The following is a 16,085-nucleotide window of genomic DNA, read 5'->3' on the forward strand; positions in this document are numbered from 1 at the left end:
CAGTTACTGTAGCTCACATAGCATTGCATGAATCGTTGAGAACCAGAAACAGGATCTTATTAATTTTAAGTCAGAAGACATGCTAATATGTTAACATTAACTGAAAGTCCAGATAGCAGCAGAAAATGTGCATGACTTTCCAGGTGTTTAAGTATATCTCTGGTAGCACTTTGCAAGTATGAAATCCACTGCAGAGCTGTAGGGAAGGTCCTGCCATAGGTTAATATGTTAATGAAATTATAATATTTGTGAAATACTCGGCCAGGTCAAATGGTCAGTCTTTCAAAGTTTTCAGAGTGAATAAATGAGTTTGAAACTCTTAATAAAAAATAAAAATGAGATCTAAAATTCACAGTATTCCATTCTTGTTTGTTTATACCATTTTTTCTGTGAGTAGAACTAATGGTGACTTAAGCTTAAGTTTATTTAAAACCTGTGAACGCAGTCTATCCAACTCCCATTCCTTCTCTCCTCCTTCATTCAGTCTAACCTGTCATTCACACCTTCCTTTTCCTTCCTCATTCCATTCTCAACATTCATTACTTCCTCTCCACCACTCTCACTCTCCTTCACTGTCCCTTTCACGTTCCCTTCTCTCACTTCCTCCCTCAGTGCCACACAATTTATCCTTCTCATTGTGTGCAGTGTGTGTGTGTATGGGGAGACAGACAGCTGATGCAACGAGAAGCAGCTGAGGGAAGGGAGAAATGAAAAGCCCAAGTAGGAAAGAGAGAATGAAAGACATAAAAGGGAGTGGAGATAATGGGGTGACAGGAGGGAAAGGAGAGCATTAGGACAGGATAGTGGAAGGATTTTGACAACTTCTGTACCAGTGAGTACATTTTTCTTGCTGATTATATCCCTCTTCTCCCATTCTACTGGAAGAATCAAAAGTCAATAAAAGTAGCAAATAGTATCCCCAGCAAGGAGGCAGGCATATTCAAGAGGTGTCTTGGAGTACCTTGCACTAGAAATCTCTCTATGGAGGCCTTGACGTGTACAGATAACAGTTGATGATTGTGTGAGGTTAAGATCATCTGGTGACTCTGCAGACTGTGAGGGTATAGCCTCTGTCCTGCAGTAGGAAATCTTCTGGTGCAGTGTCCTGTTACCAATATTGGTGCTAAGTCATATTAATACTGGATTATAGCCAGTTGTTTAAGGTGGTCTTAGAGATCACAACTATCTTTGGACCATAAAAGTACAAAGTCTCAGTTGTGAGGGAAATAGCCTAAAAGAGAGCTGGCTTGGTATAAACTAACTTTATCTTACATGGAATTTATTTTAACAAGATCTAAAATAACTCTCTTCTAGCTTAAAAGTTGCTATCAATAAGGCATAGGCACAGACACTTAAAAGTATTTATGTGTTGCTCCATTTAGCATTGCAAAGTGTGACCCCTAGAAGCCCTGATACCCAGAGGAATTTTCAGCCCCTAAGCTAGTGCCTAGGCTCCCCATATGATACATGGGGAGAGTCAGGTGCCTCAGGAAGGTATTTACAGAAGCTGGTCCACTGAGTGGAGAGCTGCCTAAACTAGCCAGGCATGAAATGCTGAGGAAAGGACAGACAGAGATGAAGGGCTTAGGTGCTCAAGCAATTTGACCTGGTACACCTGAATGATAGGCCAGATAGGGATCACCCTCTGCTTGGGATCCTCAGGTGTGAACCTTCACCAGGAATTAGGCACCCTAGCAGCTGAAACCATCTCTCTCTCTGTAACCCAGAACTAAAAACCACAGCCATTTTGGGTGTATTTAGTCACCACTGATTAAAAGTAGAACACCACATAGCTAGGAATAATTGTCAGGGTTCTCATAGGCCAGGCCAAATTGCTGCGGTTGCAAATCGACGTAGCTTAGGTCTACTTACCACAGGGTCCACACTATGTGACATTGACGGGAGATGCTCTCCCACTGACTCCCCTTACTCTTCTCGATCAGGTGGAGTACAGGAATCGATGAGAGAGCAATCAGCAGTTGATTTAGTGGGTCTTCACTAGACCCGCTAAATCGACCGCCAATGCATCAATTGCCACAGTGTTGATCCTCCAGTAAGTGTAGACAAGCCCTTATTTTAAGAAATGTTAAGAAGATGCATGAAGATATGAGTGGGCAAATGACAGTAGCTGTTCACTGGGCCATTGATTATATTCATGAGCATGTTAAGGTCTTCTACTGGAGGCCTGGTGCCATCTGGCATACTCTAGCCATTACCCTGAGGTAGGGGATGAGGGGAGGGCTGGGGTAATGTCTTCAGGGTTGCCTACTATGTATCAAACTCTTTTATGTGTTTGGAGCCCACATTATCCATTGTTGCAACCACAAGTACTGTAAGAGAACTCCCAGTTTAAGAGGACTTTCCAAATTGATCAAGTGTCACCTTGTCTACCTCAATGATGATTAGCCCACATTACAGAATCGGAGACGTGTGATGCCTCTGATTTGCTCAGAAGACCTCCAGGGAGATTCCAAAAGGTGGATCAGGCTAGACTGGCAATCTTAAGACCAAGGTGAATACAAAACACAGGGTGTTCTTCTTGGAATATACCACTACCAAGGAAGGCTGACACCCCTATCTTTCGAGGCTGGTCCTATGGAAAGAGGAGAAAAAGACAAGCATGGGCCACATGAGCCTGAGCAGCTTAAGTACTCAGCAGTGTGAAGTACTGATGTCATCACATCGCCCCTTAAACTGCAGTTTTAACACTAATGATATGAGTCCAACTACCATGCAAGCTGAAAAATTTGAACTCCTTTTTAAGCCTGAAGTATCTTTTTCTTTTACTCTTTTTATATTGAAAGGGTGGAAATGTCTTCCACTATAATTTTTCTCTTATTCTTTTGAGGTGTGGATGCTAGCAAACACATATGGGCATCCATAGAAGTTCACTGTGTGAAGGCATCAGTAATAACTCCCTAAATATAATTTTTATGTAAATTCTGCTTTTAAAATCACCTGTGCATCTCCCTAGTTTAGTGAAAAGTATCAGCAAAACCACACTGTACACTCAGAGGAAGTGAGACTTGATGCCCACTATCGTATCAAGTTATATAATCAGATTGGGAGAAGGAAACAGGATAGTCACTGGGCATCCGAGAACTTCAGGAGTTTAAATGTACTTTGAGGTCTGACATGTAAATTTGCTTTTGATTCTAAAACGTTCAACTAATTCAGTTATTAACTTGCCATGAGCAAGATCCCATAATTGGTGTTTAGAAACTAAATGGACAACTGCCTCCTTAAATTCCCAGGTTAATATTTGTAAGAATTTTCCATATGCTGCATTAACCTCATTATTGGCTGTATTAATTTAATGACTCGAGCAATTGGTGATTCAGTTCAGGGTCATTGTTAAAGCTATTGATTTATTGACTAGATTCAAATGGTGACCTTGATCTGATAAATGTACTGTGTAATTCTTAAATTTGGTGAAAAGTTATGTTAGTCTCATCAATATCTGTTGGATTTTAAAGATTAACTTTTAATAAAACCCATCAAAAGAATATACAGAGCCAATTTTTTCTTTCAAATTAGCAACTTGGTTCAGAAACCTCAAGAATTTAGGCAAATTAGCTGAATTATTTGATAGCCAAGTGGCTCTTTTGCCAAATTGTACGCTTTGGTTCTCACATAGTCTTTCTCAATGTTTGAGTCCTGTCCAAATAGAACTTCATATCTCTCTCGTTGTAAAGAGCAAAGTTTGTGTTCAAGTGGTTTAGGTTGAAAATGGGAGGAAGCAATGACTAATTAATAAGGAAATCTGTGATCATCATCTGTTGCAGGTTTCAAATATTGAAAATTTGTAGCTAGTAGCCAGGGCCCTAGCTCGTAACAGGGGAGAACACTTTTCTTAAGCTGTATGTACGCAAACCTTGCTTCCAGGCCATGGTGAAGCATTGGTCCCTAGGCAGAGCTTGTCTGTTCAAAGGGGAATGGGCCATCTCTGTACCACTGATAGGACTAGGAGGTCAAAAAAATAAGGTGTCTAAAGAACATCCACGGTGTCTGATGTGACACTACAAAGAATCTTGGGTAACAGAGGAATGATGAAGATGGAAAACAGATATCCAAACTCCTTCAGGCAAAGAGGGCCTGAGTGTCCCTGAAGGTGAACCAGGCCACTCTGCAAACAGGAGATGAAAAGGAACAATTACTAGTGAAAACTTCTCTTTCCCCTTGAGTCATGGGGTACCAAATAAAGCAACCCTTCTCGTGTTTACTTCTTGAGACAAATGACTGTAAGGGGGCTCAAGAACATAGGCATCACCATGAATTCCAAGTTGCTCCTGTTGGTTGATATATGCCGCTGCACAATCCCAGTCTGATAGTTATGACTCTCATTAACATGAAGACTGTCCCCTGCTCTGCAGAGCTCCCAAAGACCACTGGCCTTGATTAGTATATTGTCTAAAAACTTTTTTACCATATAGTCATATATGTTATATTACCAAGCAAAACTCAGACTCTGAGCAAGCACTCTTCTGGAATCTAATAGACTTCTTACCATTAAGCTATCCCCACATCCTCTAAACCAGGGGTGGGCAAACTATGGCCTGTGGGCCACTTCCAGCCCATCAAACGTTTTTATCCAGCCTTCTAGCTCCTGCTGGGGAGCGGGGCTGGGGGCTTGCCCCAGTCTGCCAGGCCAGTGCTCCCCTACCCCCGACTCACAATTCTACCATCTTCCAGCATGCGCAGAGCCACACTGCGCAGGTGTGACTTCACCATGTTGTTTCTGGGATCAGAACCGCATCCCTACGCAGTAGTCCCTCCCACCCTCCACAAACACGGCAACATGCCCAATCTCTTCCCGATCTCCTCTGACCCCACTCTTGAGAGCCTTGAAACTGCCCAGGGGCCACACCCATCCCAGCTAGGGTGCCTCTGCCCATGGCAGTGCCTGGTATGGCCACCTTGGTGTCACTGCTGGGGGGGCCCCTAGGAGTTCCCGGTACCGCCCCATCACACCCTTGAGTCCCCCCTCCTCCCACATTGGTAACATCCCTTATAGCCCCATAGAGTCCCCCTCTCCCACTGGACATTCATGGCCCACCATACAATTTCCATACCCAGATGCGGCCCTCAGGCCAAAAAGTTTGCCCACCCCAGCTCTAAACAGTGGATGGAGTTCTCTCTTTCCAAGTGGATCTCTACAACTTTTTCTCAGGCTACCAGAATTACTGTAGATAATTTGTTCAATATTGGAAAAAAATGTAAGATACTATACATGCCTTTTAGACTGTTGCCTTTTACCAATAAGCCCATCACTGGACCGAAGTATGAACTCACTCACTTTATTTCCAAAGACATGCCTTTTTAAAACAAATATCTCTGCTTTATTATTGAGAGAACAGCTTCCATTGACAGAGAGAGCAGAGAATGGAGAAGATGAAAAATATTACTAAAAACATTTGTATGTAATATTTTTAGAAAAGGATAATTTAGATATCTACAATATTAAAACTTGCCACTGACATCTTCATTTAAGAACAGTCCTAAGTGAAACTAGAGAACTATTTTCTAATGTGCTGGATTTATTTGTGGGTTCTAGTTTCCAAGAGTTACATGAACATATTTTAAAAACCTTATAAAACTTCAAGTACTTGTTTAAAGTAATGCTGCAAACTTCTACATAACATTATTGCATAAGAAAAATTACCTTTAAAATCACACTACTATAAAACTGTTAAACTTTACAGAAAACCTCAACAATTGCTTTGTCTCACCCACTTTTATTGTTAGAAAATGTTGCATATCTTCCATTTATCTGAGTGTTTTTATTATAGCCATTGCTTAATCTACAAAAGACTAATTTTAAAAGTTAATCAAGAAACATTGACCTAGGAGAAAATAATTTCTTCAAATTGTAATAGTACCTCAGTCTTCCCAGCTTGGATCAATAAAATATAGTTAACAAGTAGTAGAAAAAAGAACTGGCACAATAAACTGAAAGATTATCATTTATGATCACTGTAAAATAGAATGCTAGTAGTTGCTACGCATTTAGTTTAGGTTTTCAACCAACCATAGACTACAGCTGACAGCTTTGATACACATGATTAATTGATGTAATTGAATGTGACAGAGTGCTGCATTTTATAATATCTCAAGCTTTTAAATGGAACACTGAATTATATACCTTAAATTTAGGAAAAGTATTTCAACCAACTTAATAACCAGTGTTCACAATAGCATTTGAAAATACAGTCCAATGCTACTGCTCTATTATCTGCACCTCAGTGGTAATATCCTTTAGAAACCATTTATCTATTATTCCCTTCTTCTCTGGAAGACAATTTTCTGCAGAGTAAATGCTAGCTAAGCATTGAGACTTTGGTAAAAGAACTCTTTTTACCTGTGACAGCCACAAGGAATTCTCTAGCTGAACTTTGGTGCACCCACCATTTTTTCTCTTCCTGAGCAACACCACAGCAAAACTTGACATCACATGAGCAATATAATATAGAAAGAATATACATGGCACCAATTCAAACAACTGCATTCTCTGCAGAGATTAGGCCAGATGGATGGGATAGTGTGAATGGTCAGATATCTCTGTCACCTACAGATCACCAAGGATTGCTAGTCACCCATTTATTTCTACATCTGCATGTCTGACGTTGACTGGCATCATCACAGCACAACCATAGGGGAGTATAGATGGGTTAGGGATGAAACTATGTGATTTTTTTGCATCAGTCTTCACCACAGTTGGGCAGATATCTCACCCAGACTTGCTCTTATCTGGTAATAAAGAGGTGCAGATAATAGAGCAGTAGCATTGGACTGTATTTTCAAATGCTATTGTGAACACTGGTTATTAAGTTGGCAACCTTTCAGAAGTGGTGTGCTGAGTCTTAATTTATTTACTCTAATTTAAGGTTTCACGTGCCAGTAATTCATTTTAATGTTTTTAGAAGATGTCTTTCTATGAGTCTATAACATATAACTAAACTATTGTTGTATGTAAAGTAAATAAGGTTTTTAAAATGTTTAAGAAGCTTCATTTAAAATTAAATTAAAATGCAGAGCCCTCCGGACCGATGGCCGGGACCTGGGCAGTGTGAGTGCCACTGAAAATCAGCATGCGTGCCATAGGTTGCTTAACCCTGCTCTAACCATTAGAGATCAAGATAAAACAATGTGCAGGCATGTTATCCTCTATTTGCCAACTGTGACGTTCTTACACCTTCCTCTAAAGCAGCGAGTACTAACCATCATCAGACAGGATACTCAACTAAATGGACCTTGGGTCTATTGCAATATGGCAGCACCAGTGTTCCTAACTATTGGTATTTAAACCTGTCCTAACTGTCCCATGCTAACCTGGTAAGATATATTGTTATGTTATTGCTATAATGTCCTTCTCAGAGATACTGCTTTTGGAGCTGTACTTCCAGGCAGTAATGTAGCTAGACATTCGTAGACACATTTGTTGATGTGTTGTTGCCTCTCTTCAGTATACTCAAAACCTCCCATAGATGACATGTCATCATACACAGTATGGTCTGTAGCACAGAATAAGCCAGGAACACTCAACATTGGGTTAATAAAACAATGGGTAGCGGGGAGGGGAAGAGGTGGATGCCTTCAAAATAGGATTTAAGGGGGGCTTAAGTATTGCATGCACCTACTATGTGCCCTGTGAGCAGTGGATGGCATTTCATTCACAGAGAGGAAATTATACCTCTAAAGTAGGAGTGGCATTAATACATTCATCAAGATAAGAATAGATTCTGGAAGGTTTGCAAAAAAGTCAGAATATTTTTGGTATGTGGTTAAAAATACTTTTTTTAAAACCTCTTCTCAGCAGTGTGCATCTCCACTCACAGCATCTTTCCAGAAAGTGAAGACTAACTGAAACATAAAATGTGTTTGAATTTTGACAACTTCTCTCCTTCAGCAAATAGTTTTGAGAGTCAGCATGAATTGAGGAGACTGATAATGCAGGGTCTAGAACCTACAAACTCCTGTGTGCTAATCCCAGTTCTGCACTAATAAATTGTGTGGCTTTGGGCAAATCATGTAACCTCTCTCCTTCAATTTTTTAAGTAAAACTAGATACTACTTACCTCTCTCCATCCCTCCTAGGAGTGCTGTGTTGATTACAGTAGCCAATGTATATACCACACAACTCTGAAAATGGAAAGCGCTAGTATTTTCAAGTCTGCAAGATACTGTAGTTAGCCTCCTTGCAAGGGCCTGCAGGAAAGGGAACTGCAACACACTGACTTTCATATGAATTGTTTATTGAATAAATACATGCAGCATAATGTAGAATTACATGAGCAAAAAAGGTAATCTGTACAAAATAGATCACGCTTTGTTCTCGTTTCAACTCTCACCAGTTGCTGCACCTCTGCTAAAGAAAGGATTCAAACAAAAGATTCATCTCTTTTAATCCAAGTGACACACAGTAATTTGTTTTTGGATTATGCCAGCTCTGAATTTAAGAGTGCTGGTCTTCTTCCCAGTGAAGCGCAGCATTTCTAAAAACCGTTTCCATATCACAGAACATAAATGTTGGTAAACACAGCTAACAAAGCTCATTTTTTATTTGAAACATATTTTAAACACCTTTATTTGTTCATATTCTAAGGCACAGGATAAACAAACAAACTACATGGAAAGCTAATCACCTGACATTCAAACCTTGACTTACTAATGAGATACGGTTTTTTGGACCAAAAGGAAAAATAAGCATCCTCGCTTTTTTCTCTTCCCAAATAAAAGAACAAGTCAAGACTAACAGTTACTATGACACACTGTTTTTTTCCCCACTACTGAGGGCAGAAAAAGACATGCTTACTTGGACCGAATTGTTCTGATCCATTTTTTACGCAAGGCCAGATTTTCAAAAAGCACCCAGCGGTGACTATTGAGAACAAACAGGAGCTGTTGGGCGCTCAGTTATTTTGAAAATGTGGCCTCTTCATTTTAGGTACCTAAGTGGATCTGGGCTATCTTGAAAATCTAGGCCTGATGGTGAGTGCTGAGCCATTTTGAAAATCTGTGCTATAAATTCTACATTCATTTTCTCCTCCATTTTGTGTTACTACCTCTTGTCTTTACCACAAACACCGCCTTTTCCTCCTAGGGACTAACAAAGGAAAAACATGCCGTTATTTGTGATCCAGCATCAAGACTAACTTCTTCCTCAAGTCAGCACTTAAAGTTGAACCATAGTATGGGGCTGAAAATTTAGCCTTTAGATAGGGATTGAACCCCCTGATGTCACTGGTCATGGTGTTAACCACAGCTGTCAACTACATTTACACTAAGAATCCTTCCTTCTAGAAGCTGAACTGAGGCAAAAGGCAATGCCACTGAGCTAGACCTCTTTTACTTACATCAGCTCTTACTTTTTGCACCTTCATTTGCATTTACATCCATTCTCTCTCTGTTCCTCCTCCCTACAGTGTAAAGGGATGAATGATTATTCCATAAGGCAAGTTATATTTCATAATATATTCCATTGTGTGTGTAGATAATGAGTGTGTGTACGTATTTATACATACCCATTAATACACAGAGTGGAACCTTTAGTGAACTTGATCAAGAGGCAGACCTGTTACATGAAGTGGAAAATTCTCCAGTTTTCTTATGGTTTATAGGGCTCTCTGCACAGCTCAATCCTGCAGTCTAAATGCTTGCAAAACTCCCAGTGTGAGTTCTGTCTGCTGAAGCTGTTCTGTGAAATAAAATGACCTCACTATAAAAGAGTTCCACTGTATATATGAGTATGTGTGTAATAGATAAATAGTGTGAAAACAAAGATTGACATCAAACTAAAATGGGCCGATGCTTAATTTTGATGGAAACAACAGGCTACATCTATGGTAGGCACTTTGGTATATTTAGTTAACATAGGTATATTCCACATCTAGAATTAAGGTTCTGTTAGTAATTATATTATAAAGCTATTTTTTCAGGAGTTTATTCTGCCTTAAAAATTCTTTCTTGGCTAAGACTCAATTCTAGACTCATAACTAAATAATACACTTCTGTTGTCTAATTGCATATTTACCCATGATCATGAGGCTAATGGCTCTGAAAGAGCTGCACTGGTTTCTTGCGTTCATAATGAACATTTTATAACAGTCTGAGAAAGCTTTCAAAAAGGAAAACAAATTGGATATAAAAACAGTCCTCCTCTGAGTCATAGCAGAAGGTTGTAGGGGTGCGTCCTCAATTTTCAATTGCCTACTTTCTTGCTGGTGTGTGTTATCTACATTGTTGTGGGCCCTGGCAGAAGAATACAGCAATGTTTCAAAAGAACCTACATGGCACAGGGTAGTATTGGGGGTGCATTTTGCCTCCTGGAACATTAGGCAGCAATGAAGCAATTACGGAAAGAGTGTCAACTCTGGATTTCATAATGTTTTTTTTCCAGTTTGTGCTCCACTTTAATATTATACATATTCCATATAATAAAAAGACTACTGTGTCTATTTGATGAGCCTGAATTATAAGATGCTTCATATACCTTATCTGTCAATGTAATGACAATACAATTGTTAGGACAATCCAAGAGCGGGGATTTAGGAGACCTGGTTTCTAATATGGAAGGTTGTTGTCCTCACCATTCTTTCAGAAGATCATAAGTACGGTGCTATAAATTATGGGAATAAATTACACCAATAAGAAATAAGTCAATCTGCATAATAAAATATTGTACGGTTTGTAAGTCTTCATTCCTGCATCATATGAAACCCCAGATTTATATGCTGTGATTCATGGACCATGACAATCCTTTCTTCATATAATGTTTCTAGAATTCTCAACATATTTATTATATTCTCTAGAATGACTTTCCAATAATACATTTCTATATAAATATTAAAATATTAATGCTTTGTACGTTTTCTTTTACTAGCCTTACAGGGCCAGAAATGCACTGTCAAATCTTAATAATGTCTTTCAATTAAAAAAAAATCCACAAAATTAATAATTTTAAGACCATTTTGCTACAAGGGCAATACAAGATTTGTCCAAAGAATTTAACATGCATTTAGAAGAAAATATCTATCTTTGATCTGTTTTCTTCTGACTTCAAACCAGGATGAAAAAATTATAAAAAAAAAATAGTATATATTTACATGGTACAGTGTACCTCGGTGATATACAAAACAAGGCAGGAAAACAGCAGAACAGCATCTTTTCACTTTCTAATAGGTACAACTGCCATAAAGTTCAATTTAAACACAAGAGGTTACTCTACCATACCATTGCACATTACAGTAACATGAAAAGTAGTTCAGCAAATTAAAATACAAAGTTTAACAATAAGATTGGCTAAACCTACATATAATGTCCAAGTGTTATAAAACCACTGGGGTGTGTTTAATAAGTAAATAAATGAAGCTATAAAAATAATATTGATACATCTGTTAGAACAATGCTTTTAAAATATATAAAGGTTGGCAAAAGTATGCTAGGGGGAATTCCTGGTGTCTAACGGCGCCTAGGTTACAACATGTGGCTTTGTACCATCTTCTGTTAAGTCATACCTGAAAAGGGACAGAGCAAAGGGGAATTATTATTTAAAGTAGAGTTATGTTATTGTAAAACCAACAAAACATTATCATACTCACCACTGGGTCCAGCCTTTGGTAAGTTCTTCAGATGCCAGAGGTATCAATAACTGTGAGAGGGATGTTAAATAGACAATCAATGCACTGGGTGCATATTTAAGTCTAAACTTCTCTTTAAATGGTCAGAGTTTGACACTGGGCTGCATTGAAAGCAACACTGCCAGCAGAGAGCATTTTACACACATGCTGGCATGTGTATTTGCTACCAGTTGATTTCTAGAGGAGGTTTAAGTTGTTGATTTTGATCTATAAAGTAGTTTGGGTCCAGGTCACTTGAAGGATCAACTTTTGCTCCTGTGATATCACAGCAGCTCTGACTGGCTGATGTGCTCATGCTAAAAGCCCCCTAGTTTAAATGGGAGGAAGCTGGCAGCAGAGCATTCATTGTGAATGAACCTCAGGTCTGGAATCCCTTACTCAGTCCATCAGAGCCCGGACCTGGTGACTTCCAGGACTGTAAGTCTTTCCTATTCTTCCCCAAAACCTTTCCTAGGCATGGTGGAGATTAAAGAGGTTTTGCAGGATGGTGAACTAGGTTGACAGACTAACTTTTTAAGGGGTAAAGAAGGTCTTTGACAGAGGTTCTCTTCATGTCTTTGTATATTTTGTTGTTTTGATTACTGTGTGTGAATTTCTTGTGCGTAATTTGAAAAGTGCTTTTACTTGCTTGTTCAGTTCAACACCAAGTAAACATGCCCTTACAATGGCCTTACAATTACTTGCAGGAATAATAATTTAAAGTAAATCAAATGGCTCAGATCCTATTTTCAGGATCTGCAATTCTGGGAGACCATTTTCTTGAATTTCATCCATTTCTATTACTCCTTATCTGTCTGTACTATCAATAAGTCAGGCATTTAGAACACTTGTGTATATTTCAGCAGGAGTGTATTATCCTCCCCCTTTCTGCCATCTTCTGGTCTGCCATTCTTCCCACCCCTTGCCATTTTTTCCTGTTCTCACTGAGGCTTGAGGTATAGAATGCCACTGATTTTGAAAAACAATAGATCTGAACCAGGCACTCACTCAGGCTTAGGCCCAAAGGTTTTGGTCTTTATAGCTGTGACCTGCTACATGACATTTTTCAGCTTGTTTTCAACTTACCTTGCCAAGCAGCCCTTTGTCTTTGGACAAGAAACCACCACTGTTCTTCACTGCTACATCTAGCGTCCTCCTCTGCACGTCTGGTAGAGAAACACTGAAATCAAAGCTAACATGAAAAAAGTACCGTTTTAGTGAGGTTTTGGTGCCTGAAACATGTAATATGCTTTGAACTGTGCTAGTTTTGTTGCTGCTGCTGCTGCTGCTGCTAAACACCACAATTCTCACTGACCCATTTCTAGAGCATTTCTTTTACATAACAAAATAAAAGCATACAACAAATAAGGTATGGGTGAGAGAGAGGGAGAAAAAGAAAGAAGAGGATAATCCCACTGTCCTGTCCAACATTTCCATTAAATCAAGTGTTCAGTGCTTAAATCAAATGTTCAAAGCTATTGCGTTTGATCCTGTTCCTCGCACCTAGTGCTAATAAATGGGCTGATCATTGGTTATCAGGGGAAATAGGAGAAGGAATCCTACTCTCCACCCTGTAGTGATGCTTCATATTTCACAAGATTCAAGGCTGCATCAGACTCCAAGGCTCAATGTCCCCATTCTCCAGGGCAAAACAGCTGGTGGTCTGTACAGCAGCAGAGCCACTGGCTTCATGCCCTTCTATCACAGTCCCTCCCCAATTCTCCCCCACCACAGCATACAAGGAGCCAAGTAGACTCTGAAATCCTCCCTACTCAGAGTGGAATGCATTTCGTTCCTTTACATCTGGGACCTCTGCACTTCTGGAGAGTGAGGGAAGCCTCTATACCATAATGAGTCCAGCTATGCATTCACATCTATTGTCCCTGCAATACCCATACCTGACTCACTGCTTTGTACAGCACTTTGTTTTATCAAAGAAACTCAGATCTGTCACCTGGAAGGGGAAGATGGAGATGTAGTCTTCAGGAAGCCTCCGTGGATTTGAACAATCCTCTTGTTTTTCTTTTCTATTTTTAAAGATCTAAAAACCAGGGCTCTGGTAGCAAAGTGGTCTGATGCTACTCTAACATCTGGCTGACTGAAGATAGTCCTCTCCTTCCATCATCCAAAAGACCAGATGTGCTGGTCTACTGAGCTGGCTACAGGTAAACACCAAGCACCCTAACATTCCCTGCTACAGTCCCAAATCCTTGTAAGGACTAAGAAAGGGAAGGTGCAAGTCAAGCCACTGTCGGGAGCTCACGTGTGTGGAGGGTACACCTGGGACTGAGATGCTTTGGCAATGGCAATTCTAATAAGGGAAGATCTTGTTTCCAGATTGGCTCTATAAGGGAGCAGTCTTGCAAGGCAGGCTAGGAAATAATCCTCACAGGAAGCATGCCACTTTGAGAGGCCCTCTTCTGCCTCAGTACTGGCATGCTGGCAAATAGGCCTAGTTCCAGTCAGAATGATCACACAGAGGCAGGAAAAAGAGTCACTATTTAAGATCCTCAGCCTATGATTAACCCATGTTGCTCAGGAGACTGGAAATAACTTCTTTTGTGTTTTTAGGCTTTGCTTTATTTTCGTGCCTTGATTTTCTGTTTATAGGTTTAATGTATACATATGTTCCATCATTTATAATATTGCTCTTTCTGTGATGCCAAACGCCACCTGTGGATTACTATTTTTTGCCAATTTTTTTCAGAAGTTTCCCACTGTTACTAACACTTGTTTGTCTCTAAAGGTACTATGAATGGTGAAAGCCATAATGTAGACACCTCATTAGCTGCTAACACGACTTGAATGAATGTGTTAATTAGAATTTCTCTGCACAAGATTAGATGACATAGAGCTTAAACTGTCAGTCAGCTGCCCATCTAGGGCTCTCAGCATTCCTAATATCGGTGAAGTCAAATCAGTTAGCAGCAGTGAGACACGTCTGAAAACTTTCACCTCTGAAGAAAGGTCTTTAGGCTGTGTTTGCACTAGCAAAAGTGGGAATTGTAATTCATCACCAGTGCTAACAACAGTGGAAGCTTTATAATAGATCAAGCTCATGGATTATATTATATGGCGATAAAGACAAGTGCCCTGTCTACACTACTGTTTCCACCAATTCCCATTGGAATTCCCAGAAGAGACTGGTGGTGAATTACAGGGCCAAATTTTTGTCAGAATAGATAAGGCCTTACTGAAGTCACTGGGAAAAGACAGAGTAAAAAAAACTTAAGGACTTGACTTTTTGTTTGAAAATTTCCAGCCTACCCCAAGTTCATGCAACAGAAGTTTCACAGCTTTGCTTCTTACATATTGTAAAACTAGTAAACTGAAAATGTAACATACGTTTGATCGAACACTGGGTTTAATGTCTTCTTTGATACATGTGTTTTTCTTCTTCCTGATCTTCTCTTGTCAGGTAATAAATACATTCGGACATATGGGTCAGATCCCTCCTCTGAAAAGGCGATTAAATTTCTGTGACAAAAGAACCCAAAGAGAACCCCCACCCAAAGAGAAGAATAGATTAGAACATAGCTAGAGCTTGTTAAATACAACAAAGAATAATGTGCTAGTTTCCTATTTGGCTGCACTTTTTTGCTCAACTTACACTTTCATTCTTTGTTAAATTAAGAAACAGCTGATGACTGTTTGGCCAAACAGTGACTAAGGGTATGTCTATACTACCCTCCGGATCAGTGGGTAGTGTTCGATGTATCGGGGATCGATTTATTGTGTCTCATCTGGACACAATAAATCGATCCGCTAATGGACACCCATACTCCACCTCGGCAGAAGGAGTAAGCGCAGTTGACGGGGGCGCCGCGGCAGTCGACACTGCCGCGAGGACGGCCAGGTAAGTCGAACTAAGATACACAATTTCAGCTACGCGAATACAAAGTATCTTAGTTCGAACCCTCCCGATAGTGTAGCCCAGGCCTAAGTGAAGTGAACTACATGAAGTGAACTACAAATATTTGAGTTATATAGACATTGCAGAGGGAGAAGAATTGTTTAGGGAGAACCAACTGTGATACACACCTGGGAATGATGTGATGAATTGAACAAAACAATAACTGGAAAAAATTCCTAACAATTGAATACTTTACACTGTGAGAAAGTCTCCTAAAATAAGTGGAGAAAGCCCAAGTGCCGGCAAGATTTCAAACTAGGTTAGACAAAAAAGTAACAAAATATACTCTAGGGAAAAATCCTGCATTCCAGGTGAGATTGACTACATAGCTTAACAGTAAGGCTAAGATTTTGTCATGCATATTTATAGTAAGAGTCACGGAGAGGTCACAGGCAATAAAGAAAAATTCATGGAAAACCATGATCTGTCTGTCACTTTTACTAAAAATGTGTGTGACAAAATGGGGAGCTGCAAGGTCACCACACTGCCTGCCCCGGCTTGGAGTGCAGGGTCCCCCCCCCCACAACTACTGTGGCTGGAAGCTGTGGGGCACCCAA

At 39.8% G+C, this 16,085-nt stretch overlaps 1 protein-coding gene across 4 annotated transcripts in view; it reads right to left on the bottom strand.

Moving 5' to 3' along the window:
- Nucleotides 1-8,231: 8,231 nt before the first annotated feature.
- The window catches only part of ESYT2 (extended synaptotagmin 2), a 148,853-nt gene continuing 140,999 nt past the window's right edge, over nt 8,232-16,085 (bottom strand). For all 4 annotated transcript variants that reach the window (XM_030550110.1, XM_030550112.1, XM_030550111.1 and 1 more), the window contains 4 exons: nt 14,961-15,092; nt 12,702-12,807; nt 11,598-11,647; nt 8,232-11,513 (listed from right to left, as the gene is read on the bottom strand). In XM_030550110.1, the coding sequence (XP_030405970.1) occupies nt 11,468-11,513; nt 11,598-11,647; nt 12,702-12,807; nt 14,961-15,092 (334 nt within the window). In that variant the 3' untranslated portion in view covers nt 8,232-11,467. The remainder of the gene's footprint in view (nt 11,514-11,597; nt 11,648-12,701; nt 12,808-14,960; nt 15,093-16,085) is intronic.

The sequence above is a fragment of the Gopherus evgoodei genome, chromosome 2 (genome assembly GCF_007399415.2).
Source record: "Gopherus evgoodei ecotype Sinaloan lineage chromosome 2, rGopEvg1_v1.p, whole genome shotgun sequence".
Taxonomy (NCBI): domain Eukaryota; kingdom Metazoa; phylum Chordata; order Testudines; family Testudinidae; genus Gopherus; species Gopherus evgoodei.